The sequence below is a fragment of the Sardina pilchardus genome, chromosome 4, assembly GCF_963854185.1.
Source record: "Sardina pilchardus chromosome 4, fSarPil1.1, whole genome shotgun sequence".
Taxonomy (NCBI): Eukaryota; Metazoa; Chordata; class Actinopteri; order Clupeiformes; family Clupeidae; genus Sardina; species Sardina pilchardus.
In genome coordinates, this window is record NC_084997.1 from 9,956,762 (window position 1) to 9,969,942 (window position 13,181).

Sequence of the window (13,181 nt, forward strand, 5' to 3'; positions counted from 1 at the left end):
CGAGCTCCTCTCTCTGTCTCCAGTGCCGATCGCTGTCTCAGCATGCTGTCTGAGTGATGGGCTCTCACTGTCAGCTGTGGCTGTAAAGCTGTCGGATGGTGAATGACACCTGGCCCCGTGCCCTGCCCCGAGTGAGAGGGCGGCGGCGATGATGATGATGATGGCTACCTGATGTACTCCTCCGTCTTGTCGTGTTTCCTGGCCAGGTAGCGTGCAGAGCCGCGGCTGGGGATCTTGACCATGGAGAGCTCCTTGCCGTAGCGCGTCAGGTTGCAGGGCGTCTCGCAGGGGCAGGTGTCCCCGGAGCTCTTCTGCAGGAGGGCTAGGACATGGAGCACATGGAGCACATGGAGGATGTGTGTGTGTGTGTGTGTGTGTGTGTGTGTGTGTGTGTGTGTGTGTGTGTGTGTGTGTGTGTGTGTGTGTGTGTGTGTGTGTGTGTGTGTGTGTGTGAATGTGTGTGTGTGTGGGGGGGGGGGATAGCACAAGGATAACAGGGACATGTGTGTGCATTTAGTGGCTTTCAGGATGATACAGTCTACAGACACACTAACCACACAAACATTTCTACCAAAACCTAATTAGCCTAGAGTCAAGAGCAGTAACATTGTTTTTTTCTGTATAGATCCAACTGTCTTTTATATAGACATATACCCTATAGATTTGATCAATCTCATTATACAGATAAACATTTTGAGGTATATGGTTAAGCACTTTTGCAGATCATTCTAGCTATAAAAACCTGCATATGCTCCAAATTCAGGTATGTCTCACTAATATCTTTGCCTAATGAAAGACAAAAAAACCTATTAAACACAAATGCAAAGGAGCCTCTATGATCTGATAGCACTAATTCAAACAGGGAGAGATAGGTGCCTTATAAGCATTATAATTAGGTTATCTGTATGCACAGGCTGTGCAGGTCTTATTCTTAGAAGAATGGTATAAAAATCTGCAATACAATATAAATATATAAATAATCCTCCACCATATTACCTATCAAAGAGACCAAAATGTATTGTTATAATTTAAAGAGAGAATGCAGGGGTACCTTCTTGAGAGATATACCCGGGACTTAGCGTTCAACCACCCATTAAATGGGCCTGGAATTCCTTTTGATGAGTGAGATAATTAAATTTTGGACTTATTAGATTAGACCGATCATCGCAGCCCTGATACAGCTCTGATCACGTAATGAAGCATTCCGTTTATGGGCCGTCGTAAAGGCGCAGGGACGAGGTGGCTCTTAGGGGGCCATAATGCCTGTCCTGCACAAACGACTGGCGCTGGCGGCGGCGGCGGCTGCATTTAAATGGAGCGGTGGCCACGGAGGAGGCAGGAGCGTGCTGGGAATGCTCCCAAGGCTCGGGCCAAGCAAACAGCCACACATTATTGTCACTCACCGCCGCCGCCGCCGTCTACACCTGCTGTAATTGATGCATCAGCAGAGGTGCAATCCTTGTTTTTCCATCTCTTCCTTTCTCTAACATTCTCTTCTCTCTCTCTCTTCTCTCGCTCTCTCTCTTTCTCAGTTTGTGTGTGTGCGTGTGCATGTGTGTGTGTGTGTGTGTGTGGGTGTGTGTGTGTGCGTGTGTCACTCTCTGAGGTATCTGTGGCCATGCTGTGCAACACAATGCTTCCTTCCTTCATCATGTATTTAATTATTCTCAACCGCTCAACGTCATTGTCACGTCCCTCCAGGGCCTTTTATTTTGAAACAAGGAGCATATCTTACCGAGCGCTTTGTCAACACACTTGATGCTGTTGGGCGTGCAGATATCGGCAGTTCCTGGGATACAGGGGAAAGAAGAAAAAAAAACACAAAATGAGTATGATCAATCAAGCAACAAAATGGAAACCCGCTGCCTTGTAGGAAGAGAAACAAACAGCGGTGGCTGTGACGGCGCGGGCGCTTCTAGGAATGGGAGTGCCGGCTACTCATCGCTCTTTAAATGATGGAGAACGCTATCTGACCACTGGGGATGAGTTCCATTTCACAATGTCTCGGCTGTGTCCGATATTTGGCCCTGATTGTGGCAAAAAAAAAAAAGCCCTGGAAAGAATTGAGTGGCACAGCACCACCCCAAAGGCATATTTAGAAAGTCTTTAAAAACCAATCCGCGATCCAGTCCGCTCCTAGACAAACACGGCGCAGGACCCACTAATGATAGGAATTCATCAGTGGCACAATTAATCAGGGGAAATATGTAAGGCACAGAAGACAAAATGTTCTTTGAGTTAATGTTTTGGGAACAGACTCCTTTTCAATTTGCATTAGGAGAGATTTATTTGAAGACATTAAATTCCTGGAACAGAGGCAGGGGGGGTTTCATTAGGGAGCGAGCGAGAGAATAGGCGAACCCTGTCTGGATCCCCTGAATGATAAGGAGTCAGGTGGTCCTCAGTTAATTATATGGGTCGCTACTGCTGGTGTGGGAACAAAAAGGAAGAGTCCCCGCTCGCTCCTTTTTTGCCAGTGAGCACGAAGCCAGTAGCTGGCAGCCCCCAGCATTTGACTACACCGCTCCCTTTGTCATGCACCATATTTCCAGCATGGCAGAAAACAGACAAGTCATCATGTTTTTCATTTAACACTGCCATGAGGGAACCCCCACACACACTACCCCCCCCCCCCACCCCCACTCCCACCCCCGCCCCTGTAATAAAAGATGCGGCAATCAAGAGAGATCAGCTGCGTACCGGGCATGTGCACCATGCGGCAGTTGCACTCCTTGACGACGGCCAGGCTCTCGCAGCTCAGGCGGCAGGCGCTGATGCTGTAGGTGTCATAGCCCGGGATCATCTGGTCCATGGTGGAGCGGCAGTTCCCCCACGGCTGGGGCAGGTAGGTCAGCTGAGACGGGAAACGGAGACGGAGGGATAGACGGAGAGAGAGAAAGAGAGTTGGGGAGAAGAGAGAGACAGAGGTTGATGAGATGAGGAGCCCGGGCCGTAACGGTGCCGTGTGATCTATTGGGTGAGCCGTGCCGAGAGGCTTCACAGAGGCCTACCCTTTGTTCCTGACATGAAACAAAGGTCTGGAATCCCGGAGAGACGCCAAAGCCCAGCTGGTGGATGTAGGGAGGCTCGTCCTGGCTGTGGATCTGCACGCGAATCCCCGCCTCTAACGACGTCTCGTCTGCGGTTGAAAGAAAGACAGATAAACCCTGAGAGAGGAGAGAAGTGGCAAGCAGGAGGGGGAGGAGGAGGAGAGGGAGGAAGAGGAGGAAGAGGAGGAGGAGGAGGGGGACCGAATCCCCACATACCTCCATCTATATGTAAAACAGCGAGGACTGAACCTCACAAGGCTTCCCAAGACAAGTAAACACTATTAAGTTGTATGCATAGGGGAAATGCACATGAAACTTATTATGTTTGCTTTTCTGGTGTCACATAGACATTTATCTGTGGGGACAAGCACAGCAGTGGCCAATGGAGCACTGGGAACAGAGGAGCTAACTTACTTGTTTCCTTCCAAATTGGCAGGTACTCATCCTGCTGGATATCCAGCATGATCTCCAGCCCGTTCCCCATGCCGCCCTGCTTGCTCTTCCGGGAAGTTGTCCTGTTGCCATTGAAAGTGTAGCACTTGCCATATCTTGTATATACCTGTGCAAAAACAAGCATGATCCGAGATCACCATCAAAGTCTTTATCAGAAAATTGTCTTGCGATAGTTACCTACTGTTATCTCAAATAGCCTAAGACATGGCAAGAAAATAAAAAAAAATCAATAAGTGAAAAGCCAAATACCGTACAAAACTCGTCTCATCCTCTCTACAAAAAAAAAAATCATTGTGTAAAATAATTGCTCTCGATGGTTGTTATTGAGACGAGACAAAAATGAGACAAGATGCCATTCCAAATGGAGAATGTTTCTGCAACACACCCGACGCTCCCCCATTTTTGTCTGCGGCCATTGTTTCATTTTCAGAGTGACAAAAGACTGATTTTCTGCTGCCCGTACATCTCTCAAAGCCGAGAAACACTATAATGAAACACTCAAGAATCGAAAGAGAGCACCACTGACAAATAAATGTCATGTGAAAATAGATCAGCTTCATGGACGGATGGATGACAAGAGTAATAACAGCCGAGGCTAAATGGATAGCGGACGCGGCAAAAACACAACGCTCTCAACACCAGCTCGCCTCCCATAATAACAGCTGTGCCTAGGCATCAGAATCAGCCCAGAGCCGGTGTGGAGATCTGTGATGTCTGAATCAGGGACAAAATATGAAACAACACACAGACTTGAGCGCTGTCGTGTGCCCCTCAAAATGGCACACCAACTAAAAGCCATGACATGGCTGACGAGGCCTGTTATTTCTCCTTGGGCAGCTGGGAACTCGTGTTGTCTCTGTGGCTCAAAACAAGGCCGTGTTTACAAAACCGAGAGGTGGTGATGCTGAAAGAGATGCAAATACATCTACACACGCACCCACAAACAAAATCCCTAAAAGTCAACCAGACAAGATGTAGAGCAACTGCACAAGCATATGGTTTTCCCAAAGGGTGATGTACGATATCAAGCAACCCTTGTCTCTTTGAAATAACAGAGGAAATTGCTTCAGAAAATTGGTCTGCTTTTTATCTGGCATAAAGTCTTCTTTAGTGTAAGACTCCGTTACTTATCAAAGACTTGAAAATTTAATACAGCATATCCGAAATTAAATATCAAAAGGGCACCAGTGATGCTAACTGCCAATTTATAAAACTGACACCTCTGGTACTCAATTTTGGTTGGCTGAGAAAGAGCAGACCCATACTTTTAATCCCTCACATCTGCCCCAACATGACAAGCTGATTTGATTTGATTTGATGTTAACAATTCACTAAAAGTTCCTCATGCAGTCTTGGGTAATATCCTAGCATCCCAGTGTATATAGGAGTCATGAAAACTCTAGACCCACCCGTTCATAATTGTTTTGACATTTTATGAATGTTCGTATTCGAGGGAGTTCTCTGTGATGAATTCCAGTGCCTCTCCTTCTTCCAGACAGATTTTGGCCATACTCTATCAGCTGAACTGTACTTTAATTGGGTTCCCAATGTGACAAAACCTAGTTGAGCTTTCGTAAATATGTTGATCTCAAATAATGGTCTGTCCTTTAGGCCTGTTAGGACCAAGGCTCATATCATATGGAGCTGCCACCGGGGGCTAGTACAATGCACAGCTGACCTGTCAGACTCCTCAAGGAGAATTCAGACACAGATGCTTGAAATCCATGACTATTAGAGGTACAATAAGACATTCTGAAGGCCACAGATGTAAAAAAAAAAAAAAAAAAACACGTAATAATTACATCTCTCCATGCTTTCCCATTGTCCAGTGTTCATGTTGGGTTGTTCAAAAGGCCAGCTCTGGGCAAGGACAGCAAACTGGATATTTCCTCTACTAGCTCAATGTTCACCACAATGCCTTTCACCATTCATCACTGGCAGCCCAAATAGGTGTTTAGTTGTAGTGGTGGGCCAAGCTCCCTCTACATCTTTTATTCTGATGCCAGAATCTCTCTTACTCTGATGCCAGTCTCATCCAGATCGATGGTAGTGCGATGAGCCAAATCTAGCAGGTGTACCTTTTACTAATTCTACACTATTAGTACTGGTGACTGTAATGATCACAAACATACAAATATTTTAATTGCCATATTCACACAGAAACATTTTTTCATTCTAATTGGAAGCCAAACTGATGGTCTAAGCCAGTCTTGCAAAATACCTGTCTTCAAAACACTTATTCATACGGCTAGGAAATACAAACATGCAAAGCAAAGCTGTCCAAAAGGAACTGCACTCATATCAGCCTTGTGGTTGACTGACAAGGCCCATTAACATTAGCAGTGTTAATCTCTTCAAGTCTGGGCAGAGTGCGGCCCAGGAGTTAAGCTGCACCTATCATTGATTTACCCCAACTGCTACTGACACACTTAATCCCTGAATGCGGCAATTTAATCTGATCCTACAGGGCAAGTGTGAGCAGCTCTCGGGCAGACTCCCCTTCAGCAAAACTCTATGATATAAATAAATACATACACACACATATACATACATACACAGACAAATAAATAAATGAGAGGCGCATGGGCATTGTAGCATACTCTCAAGACTCAAGGGTCCCTGAGTTTGGCTCTGAAACCTTGGCTTTTCTGGAGGTAAGAGATGACAGCGGTGTGTTCACACAAATGATGTCCCCGGAGAGCCGCAGAAGTTTTCCCATCATCGGCGGTTGGTAATAGCTGTTGGCAGAGCCGGTGCTGCCTCATTTCTCTAGTTTAGAGCCCCTCTCTCTGCGAGAGCCCTCCTGATTGATGGACCACTTTTTCCAGCCCTCCTTGTTACATGTTGCCCCCAAAGTCAGCAGAGGTAAAGAGTCTGACTTTGTCACTTCCAGAGGACAGGCTCCGGTGGCTACTGGAAAAACTCGGCTGGGGAAGAGTGGAGCTTGCACTTTCTCTCACCCTCTCCCTCTTTCACTCTCTCTCTCTCTCTCTCTCTCTTCATCTGTCCCTCAACAGGGTGGCACAAAGGGAAGGGTTCCATGCAGGTTCAACAATCACGCCAAGTAATTACAGAGTAAATCTTTAGCTGGATAAAAAAGCATTTTGATTATGCTAAAATATTTTGTTAACCTCAGACACCCATCTCCCATTGAGCAGCTGCATAACTAACATGCTAGCCCCATTAAAATGCCATGTAAGCTCTCAGCTGTTCCTCTTGGAGAAATGCCTGACTCCAGCTTATTTGCATAAATCTTTCCTCTAGTAGCGCCCAACTTAATTGGGCTTAATGTCTGCCCATTAAGTCTTTTGGCAGTGTTATTCTAAAAACGGTCTTGTTTCTCTCCCATTGTCTCTCAGTCTGAGACTCCGTAACAGCCTTGCCCCATGCACCAACGGACATTTTTCTGCACCGTTGTGTACGGAAGCCCCACAAAGTGTTTTTTTATGATTGCCATTCAACAGACTTTAGTGCCTTGTTCAGTGCAAACCGGAGAGTACAGGCTAGGATGTGGCTGGGGGCTGCTTTTAGCATTCCTCATATTTCACAGAGGTGGGCTGAAAAATAAACATTGCGTGATGTGGGCACACACATCCAGCTTGAAACTGACTGAGGGGTCAGAACTGTCAGCGAATGTAGGCAAGTGAGGGTCACTTGCTTACATCAGTCAGACAATCAGTCACTCGGTGCATTTAATGGGCAGACCTCACCCCTGGGGGGGGGGGGGGGGCTGGGGTTTATAACAGCCCATAGATAAAGAGCACACCGTGCCATAAACCAACTGGCTTCAACTAAAGGGCATCGACTAACAAAATGCTTTTCAAACGAGCACGCTTGAACAAAATGTCTAAACACAGCCATTTGTTCACATGTGCAATGGGTGACCCGTTACTGACAACAACAACAGTGTTCCCCTGCATCTGAGGAGAGTGGTGGTATTTCACTTGACAAGGTGTGCAAACAGATAGCAGTTTGGAGACTTAATTGAATAATAATCCTGAGCCCATGCGTGACATGAGAGGCCAAGAGGGGCCTCATGGAACCGATCAGATTGGTCATGAGTCAATGCACACACAATCTCCCATGGCCCAACGACAGACATCGAGGAGGAGGAGGACGAGGGAGGGGTGGCGGTCCGTGAGCTGGTCGGTCCAGAGGAGCGGGAGGTGGGTCGCTCCGCCGCACCTACATAGGAAGTGAGACGCGGCGCGTGGCCCCCCGGTATAACCGGCACCCCGGGCAACCGGCGGGCGCTTTTCGGAAAAGACGACGGCTGCCTCTCGGCACAAAACGGAGGAGACTTTTAAACAGCCCCGTCTAAACAGTTTATGTGGGTCTAAGAGGCGCGCGGCGTTCCACTCCATTAGCTCGCGCCTCATGGGCAGCCACTCAGCTCGGCGTCTGGGGCGGCTCCTTGGCACGCCATCAAACGCATTACATTTATTGTATATCAATTCCTAACTTCATTAAACAAGTGACTGGCAGTATCTTTTTAAGTAGCTTATCCCTCGTGCACACGACGCACGGAGAAGGGAAGGGAAAAAAAAAATAATAAAAAAATCAAGAAGGGTTCGTGTCAGAGGCTTGTCAGTGCCGGCGTACAAGTGAGAGTGGATTACTAGAGCGGCTTTATCTCAGTGCATTAATCTGAGATAGTCATAAATGTAGATTTGCCTCAAACTGACACACTTATTCTCCAGCTGATAAAAACGAAGCCTTCTTAAATGCCACTGAGCCTCTAATGAGAGCTGAGCACACGAGCCATATTCTCTTTGCATAGCGAGGGCCCGTAATTACCCTAGATACGATCAGGTACAAGTCAAATATGTGGCCTCGCTAGAATTAGTCTGGAACTAGCAATGGCAAAATGACAATTCCTGAAGGGTTATAGTCTTGAATCTTGTCTTGGGAGTTACACCAGCTCTGTGCACATGCTACATAGAGACCAGAGATGGCATAAACTGGTACACATAAATTCTACTCCCCAGCGTGATTCACGGTGAAATGCAAATACACGCGATCAATCTCGGAGACCACGTATGAATTGTTAAGCAGAACTTTATCTCATCGTAAAAAGAAAACACCATCAGGTGCGACACCATCAGGGACATGCCAAGATCTAGTCACACCGTACAGTAAGGAGCAAGACTGGAAAATATGAGGGTGCCTTACTGGCAATCTTGTTTCCAATTTATTACGGCTATGTGTTGAACGTGAGTAAACTACATTACTGTTCCCAATACCCATCCCCCAGTCTGCTATTTCCATCTGTATTGTGTGTGTTTGTGTGTGTGTGTGTGTGTGTGTGTGGGAGTGTGTGTGTGTGTGTGTGTGTTCTCGGTGAGGAAAATAGCCGAGACAGTGTGCACTCTTCCCCTGTCCCTTCCCTTAAAAGCCATACACTGACAATCTCCAGGGGCTTTGTTGGTGAGCCCACTCCTACACCACCCACCCACCCCTCACCTGCCAGTGCACAGCTGCTTCTAATGGAGCTGAAAGCTGCAGTCACTCCTCTCCACCCCCAAGCAAACACAGTTACGCTCGCGGCCACCAAACGCCTGAGACTGCCCACCGTGGACTGATAATGGAGCCATTTGGAAATGTGATTAGATTTGAAGACAATTGGAATCAATGAATTTATATTACCATGGGGGCTCACAAACCACAAAGCAGTCTTTTTTATGTAGTGGTGATAAGTCCTGTCTTGCCCATAAAATGTCTGGCGACGGCTTGAATTGCTTGTGGAATTGGGGCATAATGCAATTTCTTGGTGCAGATATATAGTATGCAAAATTACATTCAGATTAGAAATCGTATTAAAAAGGCTCCACTCTTAAAAATTTACATTAGGTATAAATTTAGAATGGCACTGATATGCATATTTAATTCACTGTTAGGATCCTCCTTACAGTAGGGCCTCATCTTAGATATTCACAGCTGATTTCTTCAAGGGCTTCTCCAAATGGCATTCATAGTGCAGCACTGACTATGTCTGACAGCCGACTGGTGCACGCGTGGGGAAAGATTTAGAGTAAGTGCAAAGTTTGCATCCAAGATAGTAAAACTCAAAAGCCCCGGTAGTGGAAATGGATTCAGACCTTTTGCTTCCGTCGCCATACACACACTATAACCAAATTAGCTCTTTATCATTTTGAAAACATAAAAGGCCTCCAGTGCAAGTGAGAGTTTGCGAAGCCCTCCCGTGCCTTCTCCTCCAGCCCGGCTCTGTTGCTAGCTCACTATATCTTCTCCAGGCTTTCAAGACCTTTAGACAGCGGCGGTTCATTCAAAGACTGCTACGAGAACTCTCACAAGGACAAAGAGAACTGAGAACATTACCCCCCATTTTAGATCTTTGCAGTGGCTTGCAGTCGGTTATAGAATTGATTTTAAGATGCTGCCGGGTCATAAAATAGTGTGAGAGGGTCTCCTAAATAAAAGAAATCATTCACTCCCAGAGTGGTGCCAGCCTGAGCTTAAGACTGCTAGATTGGGGCAGGTCAGCAAATAATAATAACTTGAAATAAGTCGAAAAAACAATCATGACAAAGTAGCATAGCAATTTAGCTGTTGTGCTGCTCACTCCTGTAGATCTCAGATCTCTTGGTAGCTACATCTAGGCTGGAAATCATCCTGTTTTCATATAGGCCTACAATTAAGCCATCATACAAGAAACATGACACACTAACAACACACAAACAACAAACACTTCATGTTATCTTAACAGCAGAGCATATTTACAGAATTCGCAACACTTACACATACAGTATATTGCAGATATTTACTACTGGTGCATAGAGTATTCTCTTTGTTTTTCATGACGTTTTCACTGCTGTATTTAATGCTGACATCACATACAGTAACGTGTACATCCCATTTGAATTACCCAGTCTTGGCATAGAAATGGCCTCTTCAAAATGTCGTCTCTTTTTGACTGGCCGTGACTATGCCTTTTCATGCCTCTGGCAAACGAGCGACCATCTCTGACAGCCTTCTCAGCTGGATGGTCAGGACCGCCGCATGGTTGAGTGGGCCGCATCACTGCTGCACTCGTGTGTTGATGGTGAGTTGCTGTCACATTCCCAGTGGACGTTCAAAAAAGACTCCCTTTTTTTATTAACCATCTGCTACCTCTCCACCTCAGTGTGAGGTCCCTTCCTTGTGCTTCCTTCTGCAGAGGAGAGCTGGATGGAGCCAGAGCCTTGTGCCAGACAGGGAGATGAAGACAACAGCCCTGCATGTCTGAGGTATATCGTCTAGCGGGTAGCCACATTTTGTCAGTGGGCCAATGTTCTCAGTAGTTCCTTTGTCATTTTTAATTAAAATTTGCTTCATTAGCGCGAGCTTCCATTTTCTCAGCTTTCCATCTTTCCGTGGGTGCTGCGGCACCTTCGGCTTCTCCAAGGGCAGCCTCCATTATGCGGAATCTGGCGATGGCAACGGGGGTGGTGGCACCACAACAACAGTGTGTTGTGTTGTGTTGTGAGAGAGGCACAGCATCATTTCATCATTTCACTGCAAGACTGATGTGGAAGTGGAATAAAATGGGGATACTGCAACATGATTCAGAGGAAGCAGAAACAGACCAATCACAGTAGCACGACCCAAAGTTACTTCATACGCACACAGAGTACATTAACCGCCTTGACTTTGATCTGTCGCTGTTACAATCTCGTGTGTAGATTTGGAAAGCACGATTGTTAAAAAATGGGAAGTCATTGATGTTTGTATCACTACAAAAGCCGAGACACAATGTTTATTTACATTGTGGTGCAAGTCTAGGGCCCAGCACTGTTTCACTTACAAATTGACTATTTAATCCACTATACTTCACTTAAGACTAAGGACAAGCACAGCCGAACACATTTGGGACCAAAAACAAGACTCCTGTTTCATGTACCTGACTGCAGAGCCTGTCTCCAAATTGATGGGAACTCAATATCATACAGCCCTGTCAGCTGAAGTTAATATAAACACAGTGGTAGTCTAACCGACAACGTCAGCGGCTGGAACCCATGGCAGCGGCGCTGACTGCTTTGATATTTTGATATTCCGAGGCACCCTGATTATCGGCGCACAGTTCTCCCTGTCAGGACTTCAAAGGGCAGGGGAGCATCACAGCGCAAAGATGTGCCGAGCTATTACGGGCATGGACTGTGGCCATTCTCGCAGATGTTTGGCATGTGGACGGCGTGGCTGCCAAATTGGGATCATGAGACTGCGGGAGACTTTCCAAAAGGGGCCCATGCGAAAAGCTTCACCCAAACTTCAAGGGCAAGTCCGTGGTCAATAACATCCCACGGCAGCGGCCCACTAACAAGGTTAGTGCTGAAAGTTTGAGTGTGACCCACAGCTGTTCGCCTTGCAAATCCATGTGATATGAATAATAACCATTTTTAGTTTTCATTCTGCGCTCTGCCAGGCAGAAGGTCACTTACAGTTGGGTAAAGCAAGCAAACACTGTTTTTGTATGCGGAGTTAAACAGAAGTTATACTATTTCCACAAGAGAACAGATGACCATTGTTAGCCGCGGCGTTGGGCTTGCATAAAGTAGGCATCAGGTATGCATGAGGGATACTGTACAATACCTTGCTCCATTTATTTTCAAAGAAAAGGAAATTGCAACTGCACTCGGCGCAGCTCTGCCAAGCTAGGCTGGCACAAGCTTTCCTCTTGAGATTCATTATCATTGCTTTTATTCTCAGAGATTTGTTTCCTTATATGGGATGGCATGACACACATCATCATGAATAAATTATGGATGGATGGGTTTAAGTGATTTTCTAAAATTGTCCTTGATTGTGATTGGCTGAATCACGATCGATGCCATTTTATAATGAGCACAAACTCACACCTTGACTGCATTTCGTTCTGTTACTGCTCCACCACAACTTGATACAAAAGTAACAGTTGTTGCATCTCGATGTTGCCTGGCAACCATTCTGATAGAAGGAATATGTTTCTTGGCGGAAGAATGATTAGATATATTTCTCATTGGTGTGCCTTTATTTTATGAAACGTTGCCATGTATTTAGTAACAGTTTTAGAAAATCAATGTACGTACATTTGTAAATGTATGATTTTAAATGATATACTTAAGCAATAAGGCACTCAAGCCCGTAGGCTCCACTGATTATGCAACAGCTAAGGGGGCCTTCGCTAGCACGTCGTGCCTAACAACGCCCCTTAGCTGATGTATAATCAGTGTAGCCTACGACCTCTTGGGGTTTATTACTTAAATATATCATTTAAAATCATACATTTTATCATACAAATCATACGGTTTTAGTTTCAAACGTGCCTTTTGGCTGTAGCCAAGCACACTGCCTGAGCTACACAGCTTGCTAAGTGTTGAAGAGGCTGTGTCAAATATTGAGAACCCTGCCAAACCTCCAGATGAGACACATTTGCATTCAGTACAAACATCATTTCAGCCCCCCCATTCGGTAAAGGCCTTATGATTTATTATTTGTGATCTCAATGAGAAATTAATTTTCTGGCAGTTAGCCTCTGACTTTGACTGTGTCCTGTGGCTCACGGGGCTGAAGAATGACAGATATGCTCTCAGAAAGGGGAGCATCCAATATCTTTGGCAATTTATTTTCCTCTTGGAAGACACAGTGGCCAGTCAACAATCTGATTCACCTCGTGGAACCGTGGCGGCTGATAGAAAGTGT

At 45.9% G+C, this 13,181-nt stretch overlaps 1 protein-coding gene across 1 annotated transcript in view; it reads right to left on the reverse strand.

Annotated features, from left to right (window-relative positions):
• Nucleotides 1-13,181, reverse strand: part of asic4a (acid-sensing (proton-gated) ion channel family member 4a) — a 60,364-nt gene that overhangs the window by 3,085 nt on the left and 44,098 nt on the right. The window contains exons 2-6 of the mRNA XM_062533408.1: nucleotides 3,465-3,609; nucleotides 3,012-3,139; nucleotides 2,701-2,854; nucleotides 1,736-1,789; nucleotides 169-322 (exon numbers count right to left, since the gene is read on the reverse strand). Coding sequence (XP_062389392.1) covers nucleotides 169-322; nucleotides 1,736-1,789; nucleotides 2,701-2,854; nucleotides 3,012-3,139; nucleotides 3,465-3,609 — 635 coding nt within the window. The remainder of the gene's footprint in view (nucleotides 1-168; nucleotides 323-1,735; nucleotides 1,790-2,700; nucleotides 2,855-3,011; nucleotides 3,140-3,464; nucleotides 3,610-13,181) is intronic.